Below are 22418 nucleotides of genomic sequence, written 5' to 3' on the forward strand. Positions count from 1 at the left end.
AGTGAGTGAGTGAGTGCGGCGTGAGTGACGCGAGGTTCCACGACGACGAGTGAAACCCAGCTCGCAGGTCACCTATATTCCGACGTCGCAGTCGCCTGGCCCTACAAGATACTTCTTCGTACGCTGTGCAGTCGCACATCGTCGCTCAGTCAACTGAGTGAAGTGGTTGTCGTCCCCGTATTCGCAGTCTCAAGTACCTCGTGCGCTGTCTTCTTGATCCTCGTGTCTGCTAGAGCATCGTGGACGTTCCACGATGAGCGTATCCCCAAGCACAAGGAAGTCTCCAGTCGGCGCTCAGTCTTTGCGTCTGTGGTGATCATCGTGCCAGCGTTTCCTTGAAAAAAAACACATGCTCGTGCACTTGTCGCGGAGTTTGATCTCCGTGGGAATCGAACTCACGCCTACTGCGCGTAAGCTTGCTCCGTTACCCGCTCAGACACGACGTCGCAGAAATTTTGATGCGCCTCAGGACAATTCCAAAGGTCCAAGCTTCACTCCACCAGAACCTCACCTGGCGCCTCGAAGCCCACGTGTGTCGACACCAGCGCCAGCGACGGTGGCCTCCAAGCTGTTGTCTAAGATGGCTTCTCGCTCCGCACGCTCGCTGCCGAGCGTTGTTTCTCTTGTTGATACGCCAGTGGCTTGATGTCGTGACTGTCGCCGATGTCGCCGCTGTCTCCGCCGTTCCAGCCGTCTTCTCCAATGTTCTTCATCAGTGCTTATGCTGCGTAAGTGCAACTTTAAGAGGGGGGGGTAATGTAATGGGCCCCTCCATTACATAAGTAGGTAGATTTCCTTACATAAGTAGGTGCATCAGCACACGACTAGCGTGTGCTGAAATGCTGTCATGCCATTGGCTGATATATGGGGAGCCAGACCCATTATTAGCCAATTAGACTATGACGTGTATTTGAGTGGCCAGGGCTGTGGCCTTGGTCCTAAAATAAAGTCCGAGTTGATTTTTCCTTAAACCTAAGCCTCAGTCGTCCTATTGCGAGCTTCCTCAACACTATAGTGTAAGCAAGTAACGGAGTAAATACCTGGCCCGTTACAACTCCCATCCAGCCACACAGCACTCCTTCGACGCTCTCGTACACCAGGCGGGGCAGGTAGATTAGAATAGACAGTAGTAATGACGTCAGCAAGTAGCTCCCAGCGATAAAGTCTCCAACTCTATCCACAACAGCTACCACAGATTCGCTAGTGGCGCGAGCGTACCGGCAGGACGTTCCCCATAGCAAAAGACTTGCATCTGGAACGTACAGGCAGCACGAATGGTGGAACGCCTCACACCACTTAAGGCACATACGACCTGTAATCCCGAATCGGGACTCGTAGTCCTGTAACACCGCGATAAGAACCAAGAACAGTAGCTTCACTAGCGCGCACGCGTACTCCGGGGGTGGCACAGCTGCGGCATGGGCATTTCAAGCCGCCATCAGGTAGCGATCACAGCAAGTGTACCAGAAAAAGTAGATGGCACGCACGTTCTCGATCGTTCCGTCGAGGAACGCCCACGACACGTTCCGCAGAGGCGTCGTTGCAATTCAGATTACAATCCCCATCACAGCGCTGCCGACGACTCTCATCTCGTCCGCCACTTCGAAGTCCATCGCCCAGCTCGCCTGTTCCGCCCATTTCGCAACCGCTCCCAGCATCGCCATCAATCGTCAAGTGACATCGTCACAACAGCAGCTCCTCCAGACCCGTTAGGAAGGTTCTTCAACCGAAACCTTGTCCGCCCAAGTCACCAAGCATCATTGCGTCCCTCAGTCAACGCCACGTCCCAACTGTCGAACCTTCTCGCGCGCCCCTTGGCAGCCATCAAGTAAAACATTTCAGTTTTCGAGTTTCTTTCATTTCGCATTCCGCTCCCGCCATGTCCACGCGAGTTTCCGCCGCCGAGCTGAGGCGTTTCCGGGCGTTCTTCAACGCTGCCCTCGACCATGAGGAGCAGGGCACCCCAGGGGACACTGCGCGGGCCTTCCAGCAGCAGTTCTAGACCGAGCTGCGCGCGCGCCTGAGCGCCAACAGCATGTCGTCGGGTCTCCAGTTCTTGGACCAGCTCGCCGAGGACATCCTGAATGGTCAGACCGACGCTTCGCTCCAAGGAACCGTCGTGGCCCTCCCCGCGCCGTCAGACTCCGCTCCCTCTTCAGGCTCCGCTACGGCGTCGACAACGTCGTCGATCAAGCAGTCGAAGTCGCCTACCAAGAAGACACCCAAGTCGCCTAAGTCGCCAGCGCGAGGCAAACGTAAGTCCAGCGGTGACAACTCTACCTCCAAGTCGTCCGCAAAGAAGGCTCGCGTCGTCAGCAAGTCCAAGAAGTCGCACGTTCCATCCAACGAGTTTGGTCATCTGCTCGACGTGAGTCGCACTGCTCCAGCTCCCGTTCGCCGGGCAATTGCTGCCATCTTGGCGAAGGCAGAGGCCCTTGGTAAGAAGCCCTGGCGCCTCGCGTACCCTTGGACCGGACGTCCCATGTGGTACGATCCAATCAAGTTCAGTCAAGTATATCGCACGCACTGGCGTTTCTGGATGACACATCGCCGTGCTTTCTGGGAGTGGGCCCTACACGCTCCTCTACCACTGCAGCGGCCATGGCTCAGTGTCGTAAGCTGAAGATGCGCGCCGTTCAAGCCCGCTGGGCCTTCACCAGCCTTTGCATAGAGACATGGGGATTTTATGTCTTTCTCGAGATGTTGGAGAAGCGTCCTGAGATGTATTGGCTCGGGGGCCAGCCCGGCAGAGCCACATGCGATGGCCTCCCCTACAACAGATCCATAGCCGAGGACCTAGCGACCCTGAAGCAGAAGGACAAGGAACGCTACGACGCCATGCTCGAGAACGCGCTGGACCCGTCGAATATCGACACTTACGGGTACCCCAGCATGCGCTCTTTGTTTGAGTCCACGGACGCGCTGAATCTGTCTGCAGACGAGAAGAGCCGGCTCTCCCTTGCTGCCCTAGCGCGAGTTCGCCGCGACACCATGTCAAGCACGAAACCAAACGTAACTTGGGCTGGTGAGAAGAACGAGGAACCGTGGCAGACGCTCGTAAACAATCACGCCGTCAAGCTGGCTCAAGACGACATTATGGCCCAGATCAGCGCGGGAACGTACGAAGTCCCAACTGTCCGTCCACCGTCCGGTACGGAACGTCGCCGCGACGAATGGTTGAGCTCGAAGATGAAGGCGAGGACGAAGAGAAGGAAGCTGCGGCCGACGGCGACGACGCGTCAGGTAATGACGACGAGGAGTCCGAAGCCGACGACGACGAAGACGAGCAGGAAGAGGAGGAATCCGTCGAGCACGAGGACGGCGACGCGGAAAGCGATAAGGACGAAGATGAGGACGACCAGAAGAAGGCCGCCAAGTAGCCCGTCTTTGCGATGTAGCCGTTCGTAGCTCTCGTTCCCTTTTAACCGTAACGTTCCGTCGTTTTTCGTCGTCGTGCCTTGTTCCTGGCTCTTCGTTTTTATCGTCAACGGATCTCTCTTAAAACGCTTCTTCTCGTTCCAAACCAACGCATCCGAACTCCCTCGGACTCCAAACTACCGCTTCATAAACTTCCTCACTTTCCAGACTGATTGCTCACAAACTCCTTCACGTCCCAAACTGATGCTTCACAAACTCCTTCACGTTCCACCCCGACACACTCAGTCTTCGTATGCTCGTGACATTCCCAAAATACCAATTCCGTAAGACCCAAAGAACAACCCGTGGTCGCTCCAAAATAGAAAATATGCACACGTCACTCAGTGTTCTGAGACTCAGCGAGTCCCAAACACTCTCGTGCAGTCCCACAGCTGCACACATTCTAACCGGCTCCCGTTGCCAGCTAGAACAACACCTCAGCATCGTCGACGTCAGCATTGGCTTCGACCAATCTGACATTCCGACGCAACTCCGGCAGACCTCTCTTCTTCCGATCTGCGTCCTCAAAGGCACGTATCATCGTTCCAAACTCCGGTGCCAACGCCGCTCGAGACAACCAGAGCGTCTCATACGTGGCGGTGAGTACGAGATACTGCAACTCACGCTTTTCGACTCTCTCCGCGATCACGTCCACTATCGGCGACGACACTCCCGAGAACGCAGTTTCTTCTTCGCCAATAGAGAGACGTTCCACAAAGCTCGTCGACGGCAAGTCCTCGATGTCCAATGGACCTGTACCGTCCTCATCCTCTTCTTCTTCGACTCTGTCAGGCTTCTCGTCTGCGTAGGGTCGGCTCCAGCGTCCTTGAAATCGCTTCAGACGGTTGACGTTCACCGTGACGACTTTGTTCGGGTGCGTCGGATTCGCGATCCTGTAGGCGTTCTCCCCGACTTGGCCAACAACACGGTAGGGACCGTGCCAGGAGAACGCCAGCTTCTTCGTCCTGCGTTCCCCCACTCGGGCTCTAAAGTATTGGTACACCCAGACAGCGTCTCCTTCAGCATATGTCACCTTCGCTTGGTTGTCCAACCTCTGCTCGTGTCGATCCTGAGCCTTGAGTAGCTGTCGTTCCACAAGACGACGAGAGTCACGCAACGAGCGATACAACTTCCGGCGGTACGTCGCAACTTCGTTACTCTTCCAGTCCCTTCCCGTGTTTAGGAACGCCAAGTCGATAGGTAGCACAGGATCACGTCCATACAGACTAAAGAACGGGGTCCTTCGTGATATGCCGTCCGGTACGCAGTAGGACCCTTGGCAGGTACACGTCCCAATCCGTCTGCGTCTTGTTCACAAACATACGTAGCATGCCCATCAACGTTCCGTTGAAACGTTTCACCAGACCTTGTGTCTGCGGGTGTTACGGCGCTCCAAACAACTTCTTAATCCCCAACGTCTGATACAGTGACTTGGTCAGGTTGGACGTGAAGTTGGAACCACGATCACTTAGTAGACGTTCCGGTACTCCATGTCGGCAGATAACGCCCTCTATCATTGCGTTCACAAACGAGATCGTGTCCAACGAAGCGACCGCAAATGCCTCGACACATCTTGTGAAATAGTCCACAAACACCAGGATGTACTTGTTGCCACGAGGAGTGACGACCAATGGTCCAATTGCGTCGACTACAAGTAGCGAGAACGGACCAGATAAGTCTTGAACTGGCATCCGTTGCATCAGTCCAGCTCTCCAGGGTCTATGTCCCTTTCCACCACTGCAGATAGAACATTCACGCACGTACTCGGTCACATCCTTCCTCCACCCATGCCAATACGCGTGGCGTCTCACCTTGTCCATCGTCTTCGTTCTCTCTAAATGTGCAGAGAAGATGTCTGCGTGACAATAGTGCAGGACCGTCTCAATGAACGGTAACGGGACAGTTGGAACACACACAGTTCTGGCTGGACCGGCACGTGCTTCTAGATGTACGAGACGTGCCAGAACCCCGTTTCGAATCAAGTAGTGCGGAGACATCTTCAGCACACTCACTCTCAGTTGTGGATCAAGAGCTAAGGCTCCATCTTTCAGAAACGCCTTCAGCGCTCGCATCCAGGGCACACGTTCTTGTTCAGCCACGAACTTGTCATAGTCCAGCCCAAACACGTCAATCGGTGATGAGTTCGCCTGTAGAGCTCTCCCTTGCGAGTCTTCCTCCTGCTCCGCTTGCGTGAGAGGCTCGACAGCTACGGACGCATCCTCTGTCTGTTGGTTACTTCTCTCAGTCTCTCCGTTAGGATCCGTAGTCTCGGCAGGCTCCCCGACTGGGATTGGAACGTCGGTGGCGTTCCTACCCAGCGTTCCGTTTAAGGCTTGAGTTCCAGATTGAGTCTGCGCTTCGTCCGAAGTCGGCACTTGTAAGCCAGGAGTCTCTTCCTCACTGTCGTTGAGAAGGTCCGCCATCCTGATCGCGCTAGCAATACCAGCATCCGGTGGTGATACAGCCTCGACAAACCATCAGCGTGCCCCATCGACGCTCCAGGCTTGTGGTATATCTTATACCGTAGCTGCGACAGCTCCATAGCTCACCGTGCCAACTTGGCGTTTGACGTTCTTGTTGTCTCGCCGAAGATTCACGTGAGAGCTTGATGGTCAGTGTACAGATCAAATTCCGCGTGACTCAGATAACACCGGAACTTGCGTGTCGACCAGCACTCAATTTCTGTCGTTCCACTTGTCTTGTTAGCCCAGTTCCGTTGCGATCCAACCAGCATCTTACTCGCGTACGCGATCGCCCTGTCTCTCTTGTCGACCTCTTGCATCAGACATGCTCCCACCGCTAAGTGTGACGAATCTACATAGAGCTTAAACCTCTTCTTGAAGTCTGGAGACACCAGTATCGGTGGTTTCACTGGTGCTCGTTGTAGTTGTCGGAGCGCGCCTTCGCAGTCGTCGTTCCATCTGAAGTCGACGTCCTTCTGCTTCAAGCGTTCCAGCGGCGCAGAGATCGCAGCGAGTCCCGGTATGTAGCGTCGAAAGTAGCTTGTCAGACCCAGGAATGCTCTAACCGTGTGCAAGTCATGCGGTCTCTCGATGTTCATCACCGCTTTTGCCTTCTCAGGGTTCGGTAGGATTCCAGTCGGAGTCACGATATGCCCTAGGAATGCCACTTGGTCACGTCCCCTACGGCACTTCTTCATTTTCAGCTTGAACCCTGCCGCTCGGAAACGTTCCAGATCCTGGCGTACTCGGATCAGATGTGTCGGGAAGTCGTCACTGAAGACAACACAGTCGTCTAAGTAGACGAGGCACGTCCTCTACTTGAGATCAACGAGAACGTTCTCCATTAGACGCTCGAACGCAGGCACGGCGTTGCACAAGCCAAACGGCATAACCAACCACTCGTAGAGGCCGAATTTGCTCGTGAAAGCCGTCTTCTCCACGCTGTCGAGACCCATTGGAACGTTCCAGTATCCCGAAGCGATGTCCATAGTGGAGAAAAGCTTCGCGTTCCCCAGAACGTCCAGGATGTCGTCGATCAAAGGCATTTGATAACTGTCCTTCACGGTCACAGCGTTTAGTTTCCGATAATCGATGCAGAATCTTACGCCACCATCAGGCTTCCGTATCATCAGCACAGGACCGGCCCACGGGCTTGTCGACGGTCTGATAAGTCCGAGCTCCAGGTATTCTTGAATCTCTGCTTCCATGACATCTCCTTCAGCTTTCGACACTCTGTACGGAGGCTGTCTAATAGGCGCGTGATCTCCGGTGTCAATACTGAATCGTAGCAGGTCCGTCCTTCCAGGTTTCCTGGAAGTTTCGACGAATAAGTCTCTCAGGTCCTTCAACATCTTCGCGAAGAGACCCCTCTGTTTTGCTCCGAGTGACGAGTCTTCGAAGTCCACTTCGAAGTCGTCTTCCTCGCTGTCGTCCAAGGCGGCACTCATCTCAGCCTCGATCGTTCCAACTTCAGCCGTCACGTTCCCTTTCACCGTACTCAGTACTGCACTTACGCTCCTCGTCGTTTCATCTGACTCAGAGACTCTAGTTGCGAGCACCGACTTGGGAACGATGGTTACAGCAGCGACGTACGCGCCAGACTTGATCTCTACCTCTTCCGCGGAAGCATTACACACCTCGACCAACACCGCTCCATCCGTCACGGTACACAACGTTCTCGCGACTCTTAAAGACTGGTCCGTTCCGGGAACGCCCTCGACCAGCACAACTGAGTGGTCCTTCATCGTTCCGCGAACACTCGATCTCACTAAGGCCTGACGTCCGGGTTCCAAACGCACCGTCGACGATATCGTAGCCGCGTAGGTTTCTTCGACCCTTGTCGCACCCAACGGGATCACGTCTCCCGTCTCCTTCAGTGTCATCGACTGCTCCTCGAGGTCAATCACCACGCGGAACGCCCTTAGCGAGTCCGTTCCGAGAATTGCGTCCACAAACAAGTGATCGGTCACGACGAAAGGAAGCGTCTTCTCCAGCGTTCCAAGCGTGACGGGCAAGTCGATAACCCCACTAACGCGAATCTTGTGACCCGAGACACTATCCAAGCCCCAAGTATAAGGTCGTAGAGGCTCGGAGGCTCGTCCGAGACGCCTCAGCACGCGCTTGTCGACAAGACTGGCAACCGCACCTGTATCAGCCAGCATTGCGGACGGGCAGCAATCGATAAAGCCGTCCGACAGCGCTCGCACCCCACCAACGCTGCAGATGACACGCTTGCCATCCGGCACGACACTTTCACAGTCGTCGAAGACGTCATCACCGCTCACTTCGCGCAGCCCAGGGCTTCTCCGCGGCTTGGAAGCTCTTCTCACGTTTAGAAAATAAACCTCGGGCTCCTCTTCTCCTATTTTGAGATCTCCGTCCTTGATAGTCGCACCGAAAGTCACCCTCTTCCTGGAACTTGTCCCAACGGTCGCAGCCACTATTTTTGACGTCTTGTCCCGTCTGTCGCACAGCTTGTCGCGAATAACGAAAGCTTCTGTCGCGAAATAGTCTCGTGCCCAGGCCAACGCTCGATTTTGGAGCGTCTCAGCCAGCGTTCCACCCGCTATAACGAGGTATTCTCGGAACGAGTCTTCGTCAAATTGAGTTCCGTCCTCTTTGTCGTGCAAAGGTTGGATGTCGTCTTCAGCATCACCGTTCCCCCCGCTCTCAGGAACGTCAGATTGACGATCCTTCGTAGCGTTCTGCTCTTGTTTGAGGAGTTCGTACACTCGGTTACGAGTTATGGAACGCCATCGAAATGGTAACGTTCCCTTCTCCTCCGCAGGGAGTTCCGAGATTGGCACGAAGTCCTCCTCGAGTCCGACACAAACGTTCTGTGTGAGCTCGTTCTCCAGCGCGTCCTTAGACATCTCCGTACAGCCCTTACGTTCGTCCTCGTCCGTCGTAACGAAACCAACGACCGTCGTCGACTTCTCTTTCGTTCCTCCGACATCCTTGAAGTCCTCATTGGCACGTTTCGCTTCAGTCGACGTCCCTAGCGTGTGAGCGTACCAGTCCAGCCAATACCCTGGCGTTCCGAGATCTCCGGATGAGACCTCCCGGGTACGTTCCAACACGTCTTCTGGTATTCAAAGCTCGGCACTCATTTCTGCGAGTGTCGGCATCACTTGTTCATCCGCGTTCCTCTTGGCACGTAGCAGCACCTCTTCTTCGTTCATCGGGAACAATCGTTCTTCCAGTTCTTTCTCGTAATCCTCGGGTTCATCCTTCACTACCTGGCTGTCACCGCGCTCGAGCATATCCAGCTCCTCGTCGGTAAACAGGCGTTCGTAGTGCTGCGTCGAATCCTTCCCCTTAGTACGTTCCTCGTCCTCCTCGGCCTTCTGAGCTTCTGTCTTTTCTTGACCTGTACTCACTTGTCCAATGACTGCCGAGAACTGACTTGACCTGGCGCCAGATGCGTCCTCCGTGATCGTTTCGAGTGCTCCTTCGTACTGCTTTGAGCGGGTGGACAGCGTCTCCACCTCCTCGCTCTCTTGGCACTTCTCTTCGGCGTCCAACGTAGTCTCGGGGCGTTCCGTTGCTCCCTTACTGACGTCTTCCACCAACTTGGAACGTTCCGTTGTTCCGTTTTCCAGTTTAGCTTCGCCGAGGAACGTTCCGTTGTTTCCTCAGCGACCACGCTCTCTCGTACGGGCTTCTCGATAGATCCCTTTATCTCTAGACACTCGTTCTTGGCGTCAGACGCAGTCTCGGGGCGTTCCGTTGCTCCCTTACTGACGTCCTGTACCAATTCAGAACGTGCCCTCTTTTCGTTTTCCCAGTTCAGCGTCGCAGAGGAACGTTCCGTTGTTACCTCAGCGACCACTCCGTCTCGTGCGGGCCTCTCCGTAGAGCCCTCAATCTTCCCGTCTCGTTCTAGCCCAGTCCGTTCAGTCGGACTGCTTTCTCCGCTCGTTCCATTCTTAGTTTCCACAATTTCCGTCGCTATGCTCGTGACAGGAACGTCACGAGCGCCTTCTTCGCTCATCACACCTCTCCCGAGAGCCCTCTGATGTCCACCCGCCAAGTCTTGTCGCGGTGAACCCTCATCTCTCTTAGTGTCGCCAACCAGGCAAGAGGAAGGAGCGACACTTCCTTCCCCTTCCTCCTGCCCCCTTCATTGTTGGGACGTACCAGCGGGTGCAGTCACGTTCCCGGCGGCCACGCTCTGCATCATTCCTCGCTAAGTATCGAGGCTCGGGCATCTCGCCACCAGGTGACCCGCCTTACCACACAGCAGACATTCCGCTTGGCGACGTTCTCCGTTCCGGTAATTCCCTTGGGGTTGGGCCAGTTGCACTCCATCGAGTAGTGTCCAAGTTCGTTACACCGATTGCAACGGCCTTGTCCACGGGGACACGTCTCACGTCCACATCCAACACGACCACAGCGTCCGCAAACCACTTCCCCTTCCGTGGTACGCGTGTCAGGCTCTAGTCGGATGCGAAGAGGTCCGAGCAGGGCGCCAGCCACGTTCCCATTCGGAGTTGGAGCGCCAGTACTTGGAACGTTCGTAGGAGTCACGGCGCCAACGAACCCTTGTGGCGTTCCAGGGTTCTGCTGCTGCTTCAGCATCAACTGGTTCATTTGCTGAAGCTGCTGGAGCATCTGCGACTGCGTGGACGTCACCGCGTTCACGTTCCTCACCGTCGTTCCACTATTCGGAAACTCGTCCTCTTCTTCCACAGGGAGGTACAGATTCTTGTACAACAATAAAGCGCATGCTTCCTGGATCGACGCAGCTAAGTTCGCGTTCAAAACGGCTCGCATCTGCTTGTTCCTTAGCCCATCGAGGAAGAGCTCGTACTGCATACGAGGTTCGATAAAGTTTAGGTACTCGCACATCGTGATGATCCGGTCGCCCCACTCCTCCGCAGATTTGCCGTAGTTCCTCTTAGCGGCCTTGAGTCGGCTCCGCAACTGAGCTGGCGTCTGAAAGATGAAGCGGTTGTGGAATCTCACGCGCAGGGTTTCAAAATCGTTGATCCTCGCATTGTACCACCAATTCTGACCCAACTTGCCCTTCAGACACTGCTCAAAGGCAGTCAACCGCATTTGGTCGTCCATACCGAACGTACACTTCTCGAAGGAACGCCAGAACGCGGCCGCCCTTTCGTACGTGGCCGTCTCTGAGTAGAACGGGACGATAACTTTCACAGCGTTCCGTAATTCCGTCGGGATACTAACAATCGGAACGTCCTGCTGAGCGCCTCTTCCTGACCCGTGCGAGCCATTGCGGACCCCTTGGTCGTAGTACGGACTCGTCACTTGCCCTTGCGGAGGTACTGCGTTAGGTGCGTACCTTCCTCCTTGAGCACCCACGTTCCCTTCTTGTCCTAGCGCTCCTGCTCGTCCCTGGAACGTCGCAACATTCGTAGGAGACGTTCTCTGGAACGGCAATCCGTACGTTCCGCTTCTGGGGCTGGCAGGTGTCTGCCGTGCAGACGCTGCAGACCACGCGGGTATCGTTCCAGCAGCAGCTCACCCAGGTGTCGACGTCATTGGCGGTTGGAAGGGAGGGTAGAACGCACTCCATTGGGGCGTTCCACGACCTCCACCGTTCCACGTGGAACCAGCCATTGGAATCGACACGCCTCCATACGAAGGATTAGCAGCCATCGGCATTCGGCTAGGTGTGGAAACCGGCGTTTGATTCCTCATCCTCGGGGTCATAGGTCCTTGGTACCCATTCACTGAAGCCGTCATTGGTCGGGTCGGCGTCGGCACAGTACGTGGCACGTGTCCTGTAGCTTGAGGTCTTGGTGACGGCACCGGCGCTCCGTTCGTCACCCCAGCCCTCTGTAGCAATTGGGCGAGACCGTCCATGATGAGAGCCTGTAAGGCTGGGTCCGTCGTCGGCGTTCCCCTTCCTCTCGTCGGCGTTCTCATCGATTGAACAGGCGTCGCTCCTCGACTTCCACCAGGCACTTACGCTCGCGTAGGTGTTCCAGCAACAACAGGTGCAGCCCCTGGGGCACGTCGGCTTCCTTGTTGGCCCGGTACGTTGTTGTTGGGTTGTCCGTACACTGACGTGACCATGGGCACGTCCCTTCTAGAGTCGTCCATCGGTTGCAAGGAGGGACGAGTCCGATCCAAGGCGAACCCCACCTCGCGGCGACCTCCCGAGTCCATCACCGAAGCGTCCAAGAGCGTACCCGTCGTCGTCCTTGCAGGCATCGTTCCTTCGCTGGGCGCTGGCTAACGTGCCCACTGCTCAAGGACTGTGTTGGACATCTGTCCACCCTGAGGCGTCCCAGACACAGACTCAACCATCCTTCTCGTTCCCGGAGACGGCGACGCAACTTCGAACATGTCCTCGCCTTCCACGTGGACCGCTCGTGTCTCGTGCCCTCCCGTCTTGTGATCAGCTCGCTGCGGCGTGCCACGTTCCCCGCCATCTCCCTGGCGCTCTCTCCCTTGAAGTCTCTGCGCATGCCGCCGTCAGCAGCCCTCTCAGCGCGCGCTTCCTCTTCCTCCTCGAGGATTTTCACGGGCTCCGTTTCCAACGGAGGAGCCCATCCCTCTACCCCTTCACTGGCTCCAAGTCCCTCGCTGGACCATCCTTGAGCACTCATCCTTTTCCACTTCTCTCTCCTTCTTCTTTGGCACTCCGTTGCCAAGGCTTCTTCTTACACCTGTACTCCTACGAAATTCGGCTAGAAGATACCCTGTTTCTTCACCAAATTGTCGCGGTCTTCCTCTAATCGGGGTCGTGAGTATCTTGGGCCGACGTAAGAGGTAGTAGTATTAGCGACACTACTGTGATAGTAATGTAAAAAGTTGATATATTCTTGTGTTGCTTGTTAGAAAGGAAATCCACGACTGACTTCCTCATTTCACCTCGCTAGGAGTTTTTAGAGCTTCTTACCTTTTAGCAGATCCCTCGTGCGTGGCGGTCCAGCTCCAAGTCCCGCCACGACCAGCTGCTTCCCGACTTTACACTTGGAACGTCACTGTCTTGGTCGCAGGTCCCGCTTGCTTGGACGTGGTCCGGAGAGTCTGGAGTGAGTAGACCTTCTGCAGGCAGTCAGCCAGCATCGTTAATCCACTATCTAGCTGTACACCGTGACACAGTAAATGCTCATTCCGATATTGCGATCCTATATACATCAGCGTAATCACGATCGACGTGTGTAACACTCGCTATTCATTGCAAACTTATTTACTGCAGGAGATCGACGTCAACATCTGTGCAGTGCAAACGCAAGTGATGTGTTCAAACATCAAAATTGTTGACCTGATCAAAGTATTGACGAAGCTGAAGCAGGTCAGAGGGTAAGGTGTCAAGAAACGTACTTAAGTGGGAAAAATGAAAAATTATCTATTTATAGTATCTAATATAGTTCAGGGATTTTGTTTTGTGTATAGTACTGGAAAATGTTACAATGATTTCATTGGCTGATACAGTGCTTCTTCCATTAATTTGATGACATTTTCCTCTGATTTGTACGTAAGGTGAGCCGAGGGCTCACCAAAGAACTCTTTCGGTCAAGCTGTACAGCAGCCGTAGTGATGGCAGGCTTTAAAACGAACGAGTATTTGCTCTAGTATTTTACTGTGACACAGACAAAGCCGATCGAGATGATAAACTGCAAACGGTAGCAGTTGTTTGAAGTCGATAGAGCGAAATCAAGATATATGTTCTTGTAAGCTGCCGATAGTCTCGTCCAGATCGTGCGTCTCATGAACCTGCAGCATGTGACTCTAGATTGATGCGCTCAGCAGTGTCAACACACCACATCAACCTTGCCGTCACTCTCACAATTGTCCCGGGCTCTTTCCGTTACTGTTGATTAGTAATACTTCTGCAAGTCGAGCTTTAACAGTAATGATTGGTGGATTAAAAAAACCGATTTCGCAATCTTAAATTTTTAATATCGTATTAACGAATTTTAACCCTTTCGGGGAGTGGTTACGGCGACTTTGACTAAAGGTCGCTTTAAGCAACTATGGTCGCTATAGCCAATTTCAACAATTACAATGGAAAAATAAATCCAAAAAAATCAAAACTTGTGTAATTTACTTTGTACGACTGTACATACCTTTTAAAATACGATCTATAAAGATCGTATTCGATTACGTACGAAATAGTTAAGCTCGGGAAAAAAGGGGTAGGATCTACGGGCTACAGAACCTGTGCGTCGATCGAGCGGGGGGGGGGGCACGGGTGATAGTTTCATATGGCTCCAACAAAAGGAGGCCACATACGCGGTAAGCTGCTCTCTCACTTGAGTATGGCGACGTTGACTGGTTATCATATCGTATGACTAAGACAATTGCTACACGTACTAGAACGAAACTTGCGGCGCAAGAGTAAGGGCGAGCAGAGCTACATGTTTGCCACACTTGGCATCGAGATATGGTATGATCGTGACCCACAAGATATCCTACAGCCGCAGTTATTTTTAAGCGGCAGAGGAGGCGTTTACAATGATATATGAGTGAAGATCCAGATACGATAGACTGGTGACAAAATGATCGAACATCTTAGGGCGCAATTTGACGGTGTTACAGCCGCACTTTTGTAATACCGGTATTTGCTGCGTAGAGCTGCTTTTGTCCACAAGACAAAATACAAGCTTATTTAAAGTAAGTATATTTTCAAGATGATATTTCTGATGTGTCTGGCTTTTGTACCGTCTTGGCAATCATTGAGAAAATGGTAGAAACACACGACTAAATCCGTTCAACACAACAACTCCGGGAAGATTTGAACACAATAACACAGAAACAAACCACACAGAGCGGTTTTTTTAATTGCACAGCTCGTGTTCCCCGGGCACATCATCCTTAGGAGACAAGACCTAAAGTGACACTGAAGTAGTAAACTGAAGTAATCATGAAGTTACAATCAGAAAAGTAGCAGAAGTAATACTTGGAGAAGTAACTATATTGTCTGTTACTTTTGCAAACTCCTTGCAATTCAAACATTCAAAAGCTCAGCAACGGCAAGAAGAGCGCTGTGCGATCCATACAGCAACATGCCGGGTCTCAGTGGTGAGGGGCTCCCGGTGGAGACACTCGCGGCATGCGAAGAGATCGAGTACTACTCGAGGTGCTTCGTGACAGGCGACCCACGAGGCCTTAGAGTAGCAGTGGTATTAAGTGTCGACGATACTCCTGGAAATGAGTTGCCAGTATCAATCGACACTGGAGACCCGCTGCCCCTCACAATCTTCATGCGTCGTAGACGCGACGTTCTGGGGTGAGAACTAGACCTAGAGCACGTCAAATGGCGCAATTACGGCCATACCTGTTCGAGGCCGGCAAGGTAGACCGACCGACGATGTCAAGCGCTCTGTGCAAGGCCATGTCGAGCGCCGTGAGTGACGCAATTAATGCTCGATGAGTCAACTACGTGGTGAGCCCAACCACACCTCCGATGCGACCTCAATGGCTGAATGTGTCGACCAACCATCGTCACCAAGGGTGTCTGACTGTGTCGCTCCCAGAGCTGTGACAACAAAGGCAAAACGCAAAAACAAACTGTCGAAAGTGAATCAAATACGTGTATTCAACGTGCTACGTGAGGGAAATCCTACTGGAAACGGCAAAGCCGGCGAATCATCTGTGATCGATCTTACGTCTGAGGCCTGTCAAGGAGAGGTGAACGATCAGGCCGCGCGGGTACACTTGACTACGGAGCCTTACCTGGTGAAGAAGCTGACGAGTCCGCGCAGCCATCTGATGAGCCAAGTACGCATTCCAATCCTACACAATTTACCAATAGAGAGCTGGTTGAAGCTGATGAGTACGTCAAAACTGTTCCTACGCGGTGGGAGCGCTAAAAAATACGCCATCAGGCGAAGCGACGTCCTGGCCTCTGGAGTGTACCTCGATCTAGGAAGAGGCGCCACCAAGCGCAGTGTGGTGTCAGTCGGAGTGGTACAGAGATTTATCATGCACGCTCGCTAAAATCGCGCAAGGTACAGGCTTATCCTACGAATGCCTGGAGTGCTAGAGCGTCTTCGTAATCTTCACGAACGGCGCCCAGACTTTTCGCAGCCGGACGAGGACAAAGATCACGTCCCCGCCGAGGTTGAGTGGTCCGATGACGTTGAAAAGATTGACGAGTGCCTAAATCCGTCCAAAATTATATTCATGGACGTGGGAGGCTACGGATCGTGTGACTGCTTAGGAGATTGCTTCATGGATACCTGCGCGAACGTGGGTTCGGCTTTCTACGGTACTAAGAAGACATGCAACCTCAATGCCCGATGCAGTAACGCTCCTGTCGTGCGGTCTACTCCCAAGCTGTTTGACATCCCTCGCGTGGGACTGGGTGTTTTTACAACTACTGATTTGGATGTGGGCGATGTTGTGGGCGAGTACGCGGGCGTTCTGCTTGAGTACGATGGCTTGGATAAAGGGCAGCCTAACCAAGCTCTTAAGCACAACAGTGGCTACACTATGCTCTACAACGTACGGTTTATCAAGAACAAGATTGTGTACATCGAAGCAATCAATGCTGGCAGCATTACACGTTTCATTTCCCATGGGTGCGAGCCCAACGCTGTATTCGTGGGGTTGCACAGTAGGAGAAATGTGAAAGCGTTGGTCCAAATGATTGAAAACGTGAAGGCTGGGCATAAATAACGGTTCATTACGGAGATGAGACGTGGTTTAATTGCGCTTGTGATTAGTGCTGGGTGGAGGCCGACGCTTTGGACGATTGAAGTAGGAAATTTAGCAAACGCTCACAACGTAGATAATTGAACGCAATGTATGTATGTTTTATTATCACACTTTTGATAACATTCTATATTCCGGCTACTGGAAGGTATTGATTTTAGGATCTGTTTTGTCGAGGCCCAGAACGCAGCAAGTCCGATTGTAGGGGTTAGCTCCCCCCAAAATATATTTTATAGTGATTGACCAATACACTCATAGCGTTCTCGAGCCTCCAGAAGTTTCCTATCTATTTTCCGTGCTTTGATAAATTTGATGCTACAACCGTAATGTTAAATGAAGCCTTGTGGATACGAGGAAACCTACCCAACCAACAGAACACCTTCGTAAGAATTACTGATAACGATTGTTCCTTTTTTCGATCCCAGAAGCTGAAAGCGGCAGCAGTAGCTGCTATCCTTGCTATCTACGATCGAGCTGTGATCAAAGCAAAATCATGTTCCCTAGTTCACCGCAATTTAAAATAGGTAGAGCAGTCATTTCTAAGAAACCCTCGTGTGAATGAGCTATTTAATGCAGCTCGCAAGCTATTTAGAGAGTGTGAGCTTTTCTAGCCTTCACCTGGGCGGCTTCTGGACTACTGCATAGTCAGAGCTGATTCAATAAGGCGAGGCCTTCCCACGAACGGCGCTTCCTCACCACATTAACGCTTATTTTTGCTCCTGTCGACGAGAACGTTTCGTCCCCGAACATCCACGTGTTCCGTAGATTGCAGAGCGTACACCACATGAACACACACTCCAAACGCGTAGCAATACACACACGGACACCAGCAAGCATCTAAATCTACCGGCCATCCACCAAAGGGCTGTCCTTGGCCCTCCATGCGGGCATAATTGCTGCCCATCTGAGCCGACACGGCGATTCCTTCCTCAGACCGTTTGTGAGGCGCCACTTGAACGCGGTTTGCCAATGTAGAGATAACGTAAATTCTGTTATCATGCCCAGAACTCGGAGCAATCGTAATAGAACTGGTACGCATACCAATACGAGAGTTATTGACCATTTCACGCACTCTGCGTGTGAGGGTTGGCTGCACGGTGACCTCGAATCTAAATTGTGGCATTGAAGCCGACACGTCATGGCAGCATGCAGAAAGTTCTCGCAAAAGAGTGCCCTTTTTTAGGCGGCGCCGTAGGGTATAGTCTCGTTTCAATCTGGCGTTAAATGTTTCGGCCGGATTGTTCGTTGCAGCGAAACCGGCAGGTGTCTAGCATCGTTGCCATCTCCAGAACCGTCCTTTTAACCATCGTTCGTTCATGTATCCAGCGAAACCAGCCAAGTATGGCTTCTCCAACCAATTTGACAGAATCTCTCCTCGAACTCGGTGGTAGTCGATATCGGTGCGTACAAAGTGCAAATCGTACACATCTCATAGTAGACTAATGTCTATGAGCGAGGGAACGCCCTTGATCGCTTTCATGACGTTTTATACGACGTGAATGAAACACATCAAAAACTGGAACCCGGGTGTATGGCCGAATACAGCGCAAAGGGCGTTGTACAAGGTCTGGTCAGCGTCGGCCATGGCGTTTCGAACGACAAGGTAATGTAGTAAAACAAACGCCGAAGAGACCAAAATACAGCTTCAAAAAAGGGAGCCGTCTCTTGAGATACGATAAACGGTACCACTAGATGGAATACTCTAGCGCGATGCGAGATTCCAGCTACTACCACAGGATAGCCACGCTGATTCGAATTGTACGTCGCATCCACGTGCAAGATGAAGGTGTCTGGCGGGAGTAACATCTGCATCTTTATACCTTTCCTAGTAAGATCAATAATGAATGGGTTTTCATCCGATCCGTTGCCTACTACGGGCTTGCCTTGGTTGTCCACCTCCGATCCAAAAGTAAAAGCCTGGTCCTTAGACTCGCCTTCAGTAAAACGCCTCGCATGGATCCAGTCCATTAGCTCGTCTAGCAGGTCGTGGTTGTCGAGGTGAGCGCGAGAGTAGTTATTAACTCAGTTCTGGACGACACTCGATTGGGGCAAGGCCTCAAGAGAAGTGGCGAATTTGCGAGACATGGCATGGTGGATTCGCAATGGACGAAGATGATGCTCTGCCATCTCTCGGCAGAAAGCTTTATGCGCAGACGTCAACTTCTTTTTCTTTGGCGATGAGACTTCGGTCGTGTGCACGCCAAACTCGTATATAGAAACGCGATTCGTGTCCAGACAGGTAAGGAGCTTCCCCCTCCAGCCAAATTGCACGTCAGAGGCCTCGTCACAGGTCTCAGAGCTGCAGACGAGCAGTCTGTACCGCATGTTGTGGTGCCCCCCCCACCAAGACACGCCGTGCACGCCATGGTGTGGCTCTTGATCACGTCAAAACTCTTTAGGGCCTCCAGGTACACGTCCGCCTCGGCCGCGTCGGCTGCGACGGCCTTCTCAATCCACGGCAGCCGCTTCGGCATTTTTGGCTATACGAGTTGTGGACCACATAGCAGTATCAATGGTGCGAGTTAGTGAACACCAATCCAGTTACTAATTTTGATAATTTATGATTTAGTCTTTGCGACAAGGCCTGACACGGTCTCACGCTGCATTGTCATTGGATGGATTTCATCCGTTACAACACCTCACGTTTTGGTAGCAGCACAAAAAGAAGTGGACTCTATGAAAATAAGTCCCGTCTATGGCTATGAAGAATCAACATTGGATGTGCAGCCACAGAGATAGAGTGCCAATAATATTGCATTTTATGCACTGTACTACTCTGTTCCATCTCAAATCTAACGCAACGAGCGACCGCACAAAAATAAATGATATCATTGGCTATTATTAGGCTAAGAATAGAGATTTGCTATTTTTTAATTTGTGGCTACAGCTGACACGTATTATGTAGCTGGTGCAGATACAGTAAGCATGAAGTGCTGCCATCTGATCGCTCTAACGGCAGGCACAACAAATGTTGATGTTGTCAACATCGCTATCAAATACCAGCCAGCTAAGTCGCCCGATATGAACGTACTCGAATTGGGTCTGTTTAACTTGCTACAGTCGGCTCAATACCGCACACCAACGTACAAGATCGATGCTTTAATTGCGGAAGCTGAAAAAACTTACTGTGATCGACTATAGATAAGTGCTTTTTGACAGCACAAAAAATACCAGAATCTGTCATTGCGTGTGATACATACAAACTGCCCCGAGTTTCGAAGCACCACATTCGCAACGGAGTGCTTCCAATTGCGACCCTTTGGCAAAAAGGGCCAGGAGACACTTAATAAAATGAAGGGCCACCAACTCAAAATTAGTATCTTTTATTTTATGATGAACTCTTTTCTACACACCTTGTTTTATTTATTTTCACCTTTTGCGAGATCTAAAATTTGTCAGATTGTAAATACATAGATGTAATTGGTCAAAAGCGTTTTTCAGGCAAACGCGGCACAGACAGCAGCTTTTGAAGAACTATTTTCACATCTTGTAAGACCGTAGCAAAATCGATCTCTTCTGAAAACCTCAGCAATTTTCCAACACTGGGAAGCCCACTGCGAAACCAGACGTCCACCCCGTCAAAACGAATGACGCTCTTTTGCTCTGTACTTCGTTGCTGTTTGACTATGATCTACCAAAAAAATACTGCTTTATAGAGCTAAGGCAGGGCTTTCCGTAGTGGGCTCGTTTAGCTAAATCACACCATTAGTTTAATAAATATGTCAGCAAAGGAGAAGTGCTAGATTTGAGATGGAACAGAGTGGTAGTGTGAAATTGCAGCGTTCTCGCAATCATTGTCTTCCGTGAAAAATTACGTTCCTTCTTTGAAATTTGCAAATCTTTCGTGGTCATTATTCTCAATCAAAACTATGGCGTATTTTTCGTATAATAGCATCTAGTATATACTGGTTAGTGCTGGCTTTTTTTCGTGGTCGTCTGTTTAAGTATTGTAATACGATTGTGGCAGCTCAATTACGCAACATGACAGCTCGATGTTTTCTAAAAAACCGCAAAATGCATTTGGGTACACCATATTACCCCAATTTCTAAATTTGGGTACCTCGAGTCGACGTGAAAACGTACGGGCCTGCTCGAGTAACAGCAACAGTCTAAAATCGAGAGCCTGAGTTTTAGCCAGCGCCGTGAGGCTCACAATAGCCGCTTAAAGTACTATGCGGGTCCTTCACCCCTCTTTCGTCGGTTTAGGCATCTCAACCGCTCTCCAATATGCCAAAATACTCGCAGTCCCCGTATCGGTCTCATCATCCACGCAGGTAATATCCCATACAGTCTGAATCTGCTGTGCGGCGGTGAGCAGTTGCTTTGGGCTATATTCTAATCGTTCCAATAAATCGCCCACTCCTACCAGGTAGCAGCGGTCGCTGCTAAGTAATCCAACAGACCTCGTTCCGTAACACTAAGGGTTTACCCGGAGTCGAAAACCGCAGATTTAGTTTGACTTTACGCTTCATCGACTTAGTCTGCTTGTGGCTCTGACGACTTAACTGATCTTTAAAAGTGGGAGGTCGTAAGGGTGTCCGATCACCCTTTCGGACGACATCCTCCCAGTTAACGACATTGCTATTTTACCTTTGGATTGCTTTTTGGGTACATCCTATCGAACTTTCGGTACATGTACCTCGAGCTCCATGGTATTTCTCATCCCAGGATCAACACCTGGGGCTCTCTCGGAAGTGCCGTTATTAATACGGCACTGCCGTATTAATAGTCTGACTACAGTACCCCAGATTAACTGATCCCATCGAAATTAATGAATCCTATCGCCCGTCGCGCCAAATGTTTACACTTGCGTACATGTACCGGTACACTCCATGCATTATCCTACGACTTAACAACTTTGTCATTACTCTCAAGATCACAAGTCAGATTTTACAGTCTAGGGCGCATGGGGCGTCTCCAACTCGTTATCACCGCAGCATTGGCTCTGGCAGTCAAGAGTGCGAGTGCTTTCACTATCGGCTCAGCTCCGGGTTTAGCTGCTGGTACAACCGGTGGGGCCAAAGGTACCGTCGTGTATCCGAAAACAAACAAGGAATTGGTCGACTATCTGAACGCGTCAGAGCCACTCGTCGTGGTGCTGAACAAGACTTTCGACTTTCGCGGTACTGAGGGCAAGACAACCGAGATCGGCTGCCGTCCACAGAGCGCTCGCGAATGCATCGCTGCCAATAATGGGTTTAAGAGCCAAGACGTGATTCTCAAGAACGGCATGAACAACACCGGTGGTTGTGAGAACGGCACGGAGACCACAGTGACGTACGACAACGCTTATCGGTGGCGTATGAACGTCACCAGCCACAAGACTATTCGTGGTATTGGTAGACGCGGAGTTATCATGGGCAAGGGCATTTCACTCAAAGGCGACAATATCATCGTTTAAAACATCCACATCACCGAGCTGAACCGTCATCTCGTCTGGGGTGGCGATGCGCTCTACATGGAAGGAACAGTCAACGGCACCAAGACGATGAGCAATATTTGGATTGACCACGTGAAGATTTCCCGTGTGGGGCGTCAAATGCTCGTCACGAACAAGGCTGGCGTCGCCACCATGACGGTAAGTAACTCGGACTTTGACGGAGAAACCGACTACTCGGCCACTTGCAATGGACGCCACTACTGGACCATATTGCTCTACGGCAAGAAAACGGGCGTCAGTTTGCTCAGCAACTACGTCCATTCAACTTCGGGCCGATCTCCGAAGGTTGGCGACAAAAACTCTTCCGTTATCGCACATGTCGCCAACAACTACTGGGATAACCTCTCCAACCACTCTTTCGAGCTCGATGGCAACGCGTTGATGCTTGCCGAGGGAAACTACTTTAATAATGTGGAGAACCCTCTATACAAAAAAGGAGAAGGGTTCCTCTACGCTGCCAC

At 51.8% G+C, this 22418-nt stretch overlaps 1 protein-coding gene and 1 pseudogene across 2 annotated transcripts; one reads left to right on the forward strand and one right to left on the reverse strand.

Moving 5' to 3' along the window:
* Window positions 1-374: 374 nt before the first annotated feature.
* PITG_27212 lies at window positions 375-446 on the reverse strand (annotated as a pseudogene). The gene has a single exon. The product of its transcript is annotated as a tRNA-OTHER (tRNA).
* Window positions 447-21423: 20977 nt separating this feature from the next.
* Window positions 21424-21918, forward strand: PITG_22888 (uncharacterized protein; the record flags this gene model as incomplete). Its single annotated transcript, XM_002903064.1, has 1 exon — window positions 21424-21918. The coding sequence occupies one exon, from the start codon at window positions 21424-21426 to the stop codon at window positions 21916-21918; it is 495 nt and encodes a 164-aa protein (XP_002903110.1).
* Between the last annotated feature and the right edge of the window lie 500 nt (window positions 21919-22418).

This window comes from Phytophthora infestans, genomic scaffold, assembly GCF_000142945.1.
Source record: "Phytophthora infestans T30-4 supercont1.15 genomic scaffold, whole genome shotgun sequence".
Classification (NCBI taxonomy): Eukaryota; Oomycota; class Peronosporomycetes; order Peronosporales; family Peronosporaceae; genus Phytophthora; species Phytophthora infestans.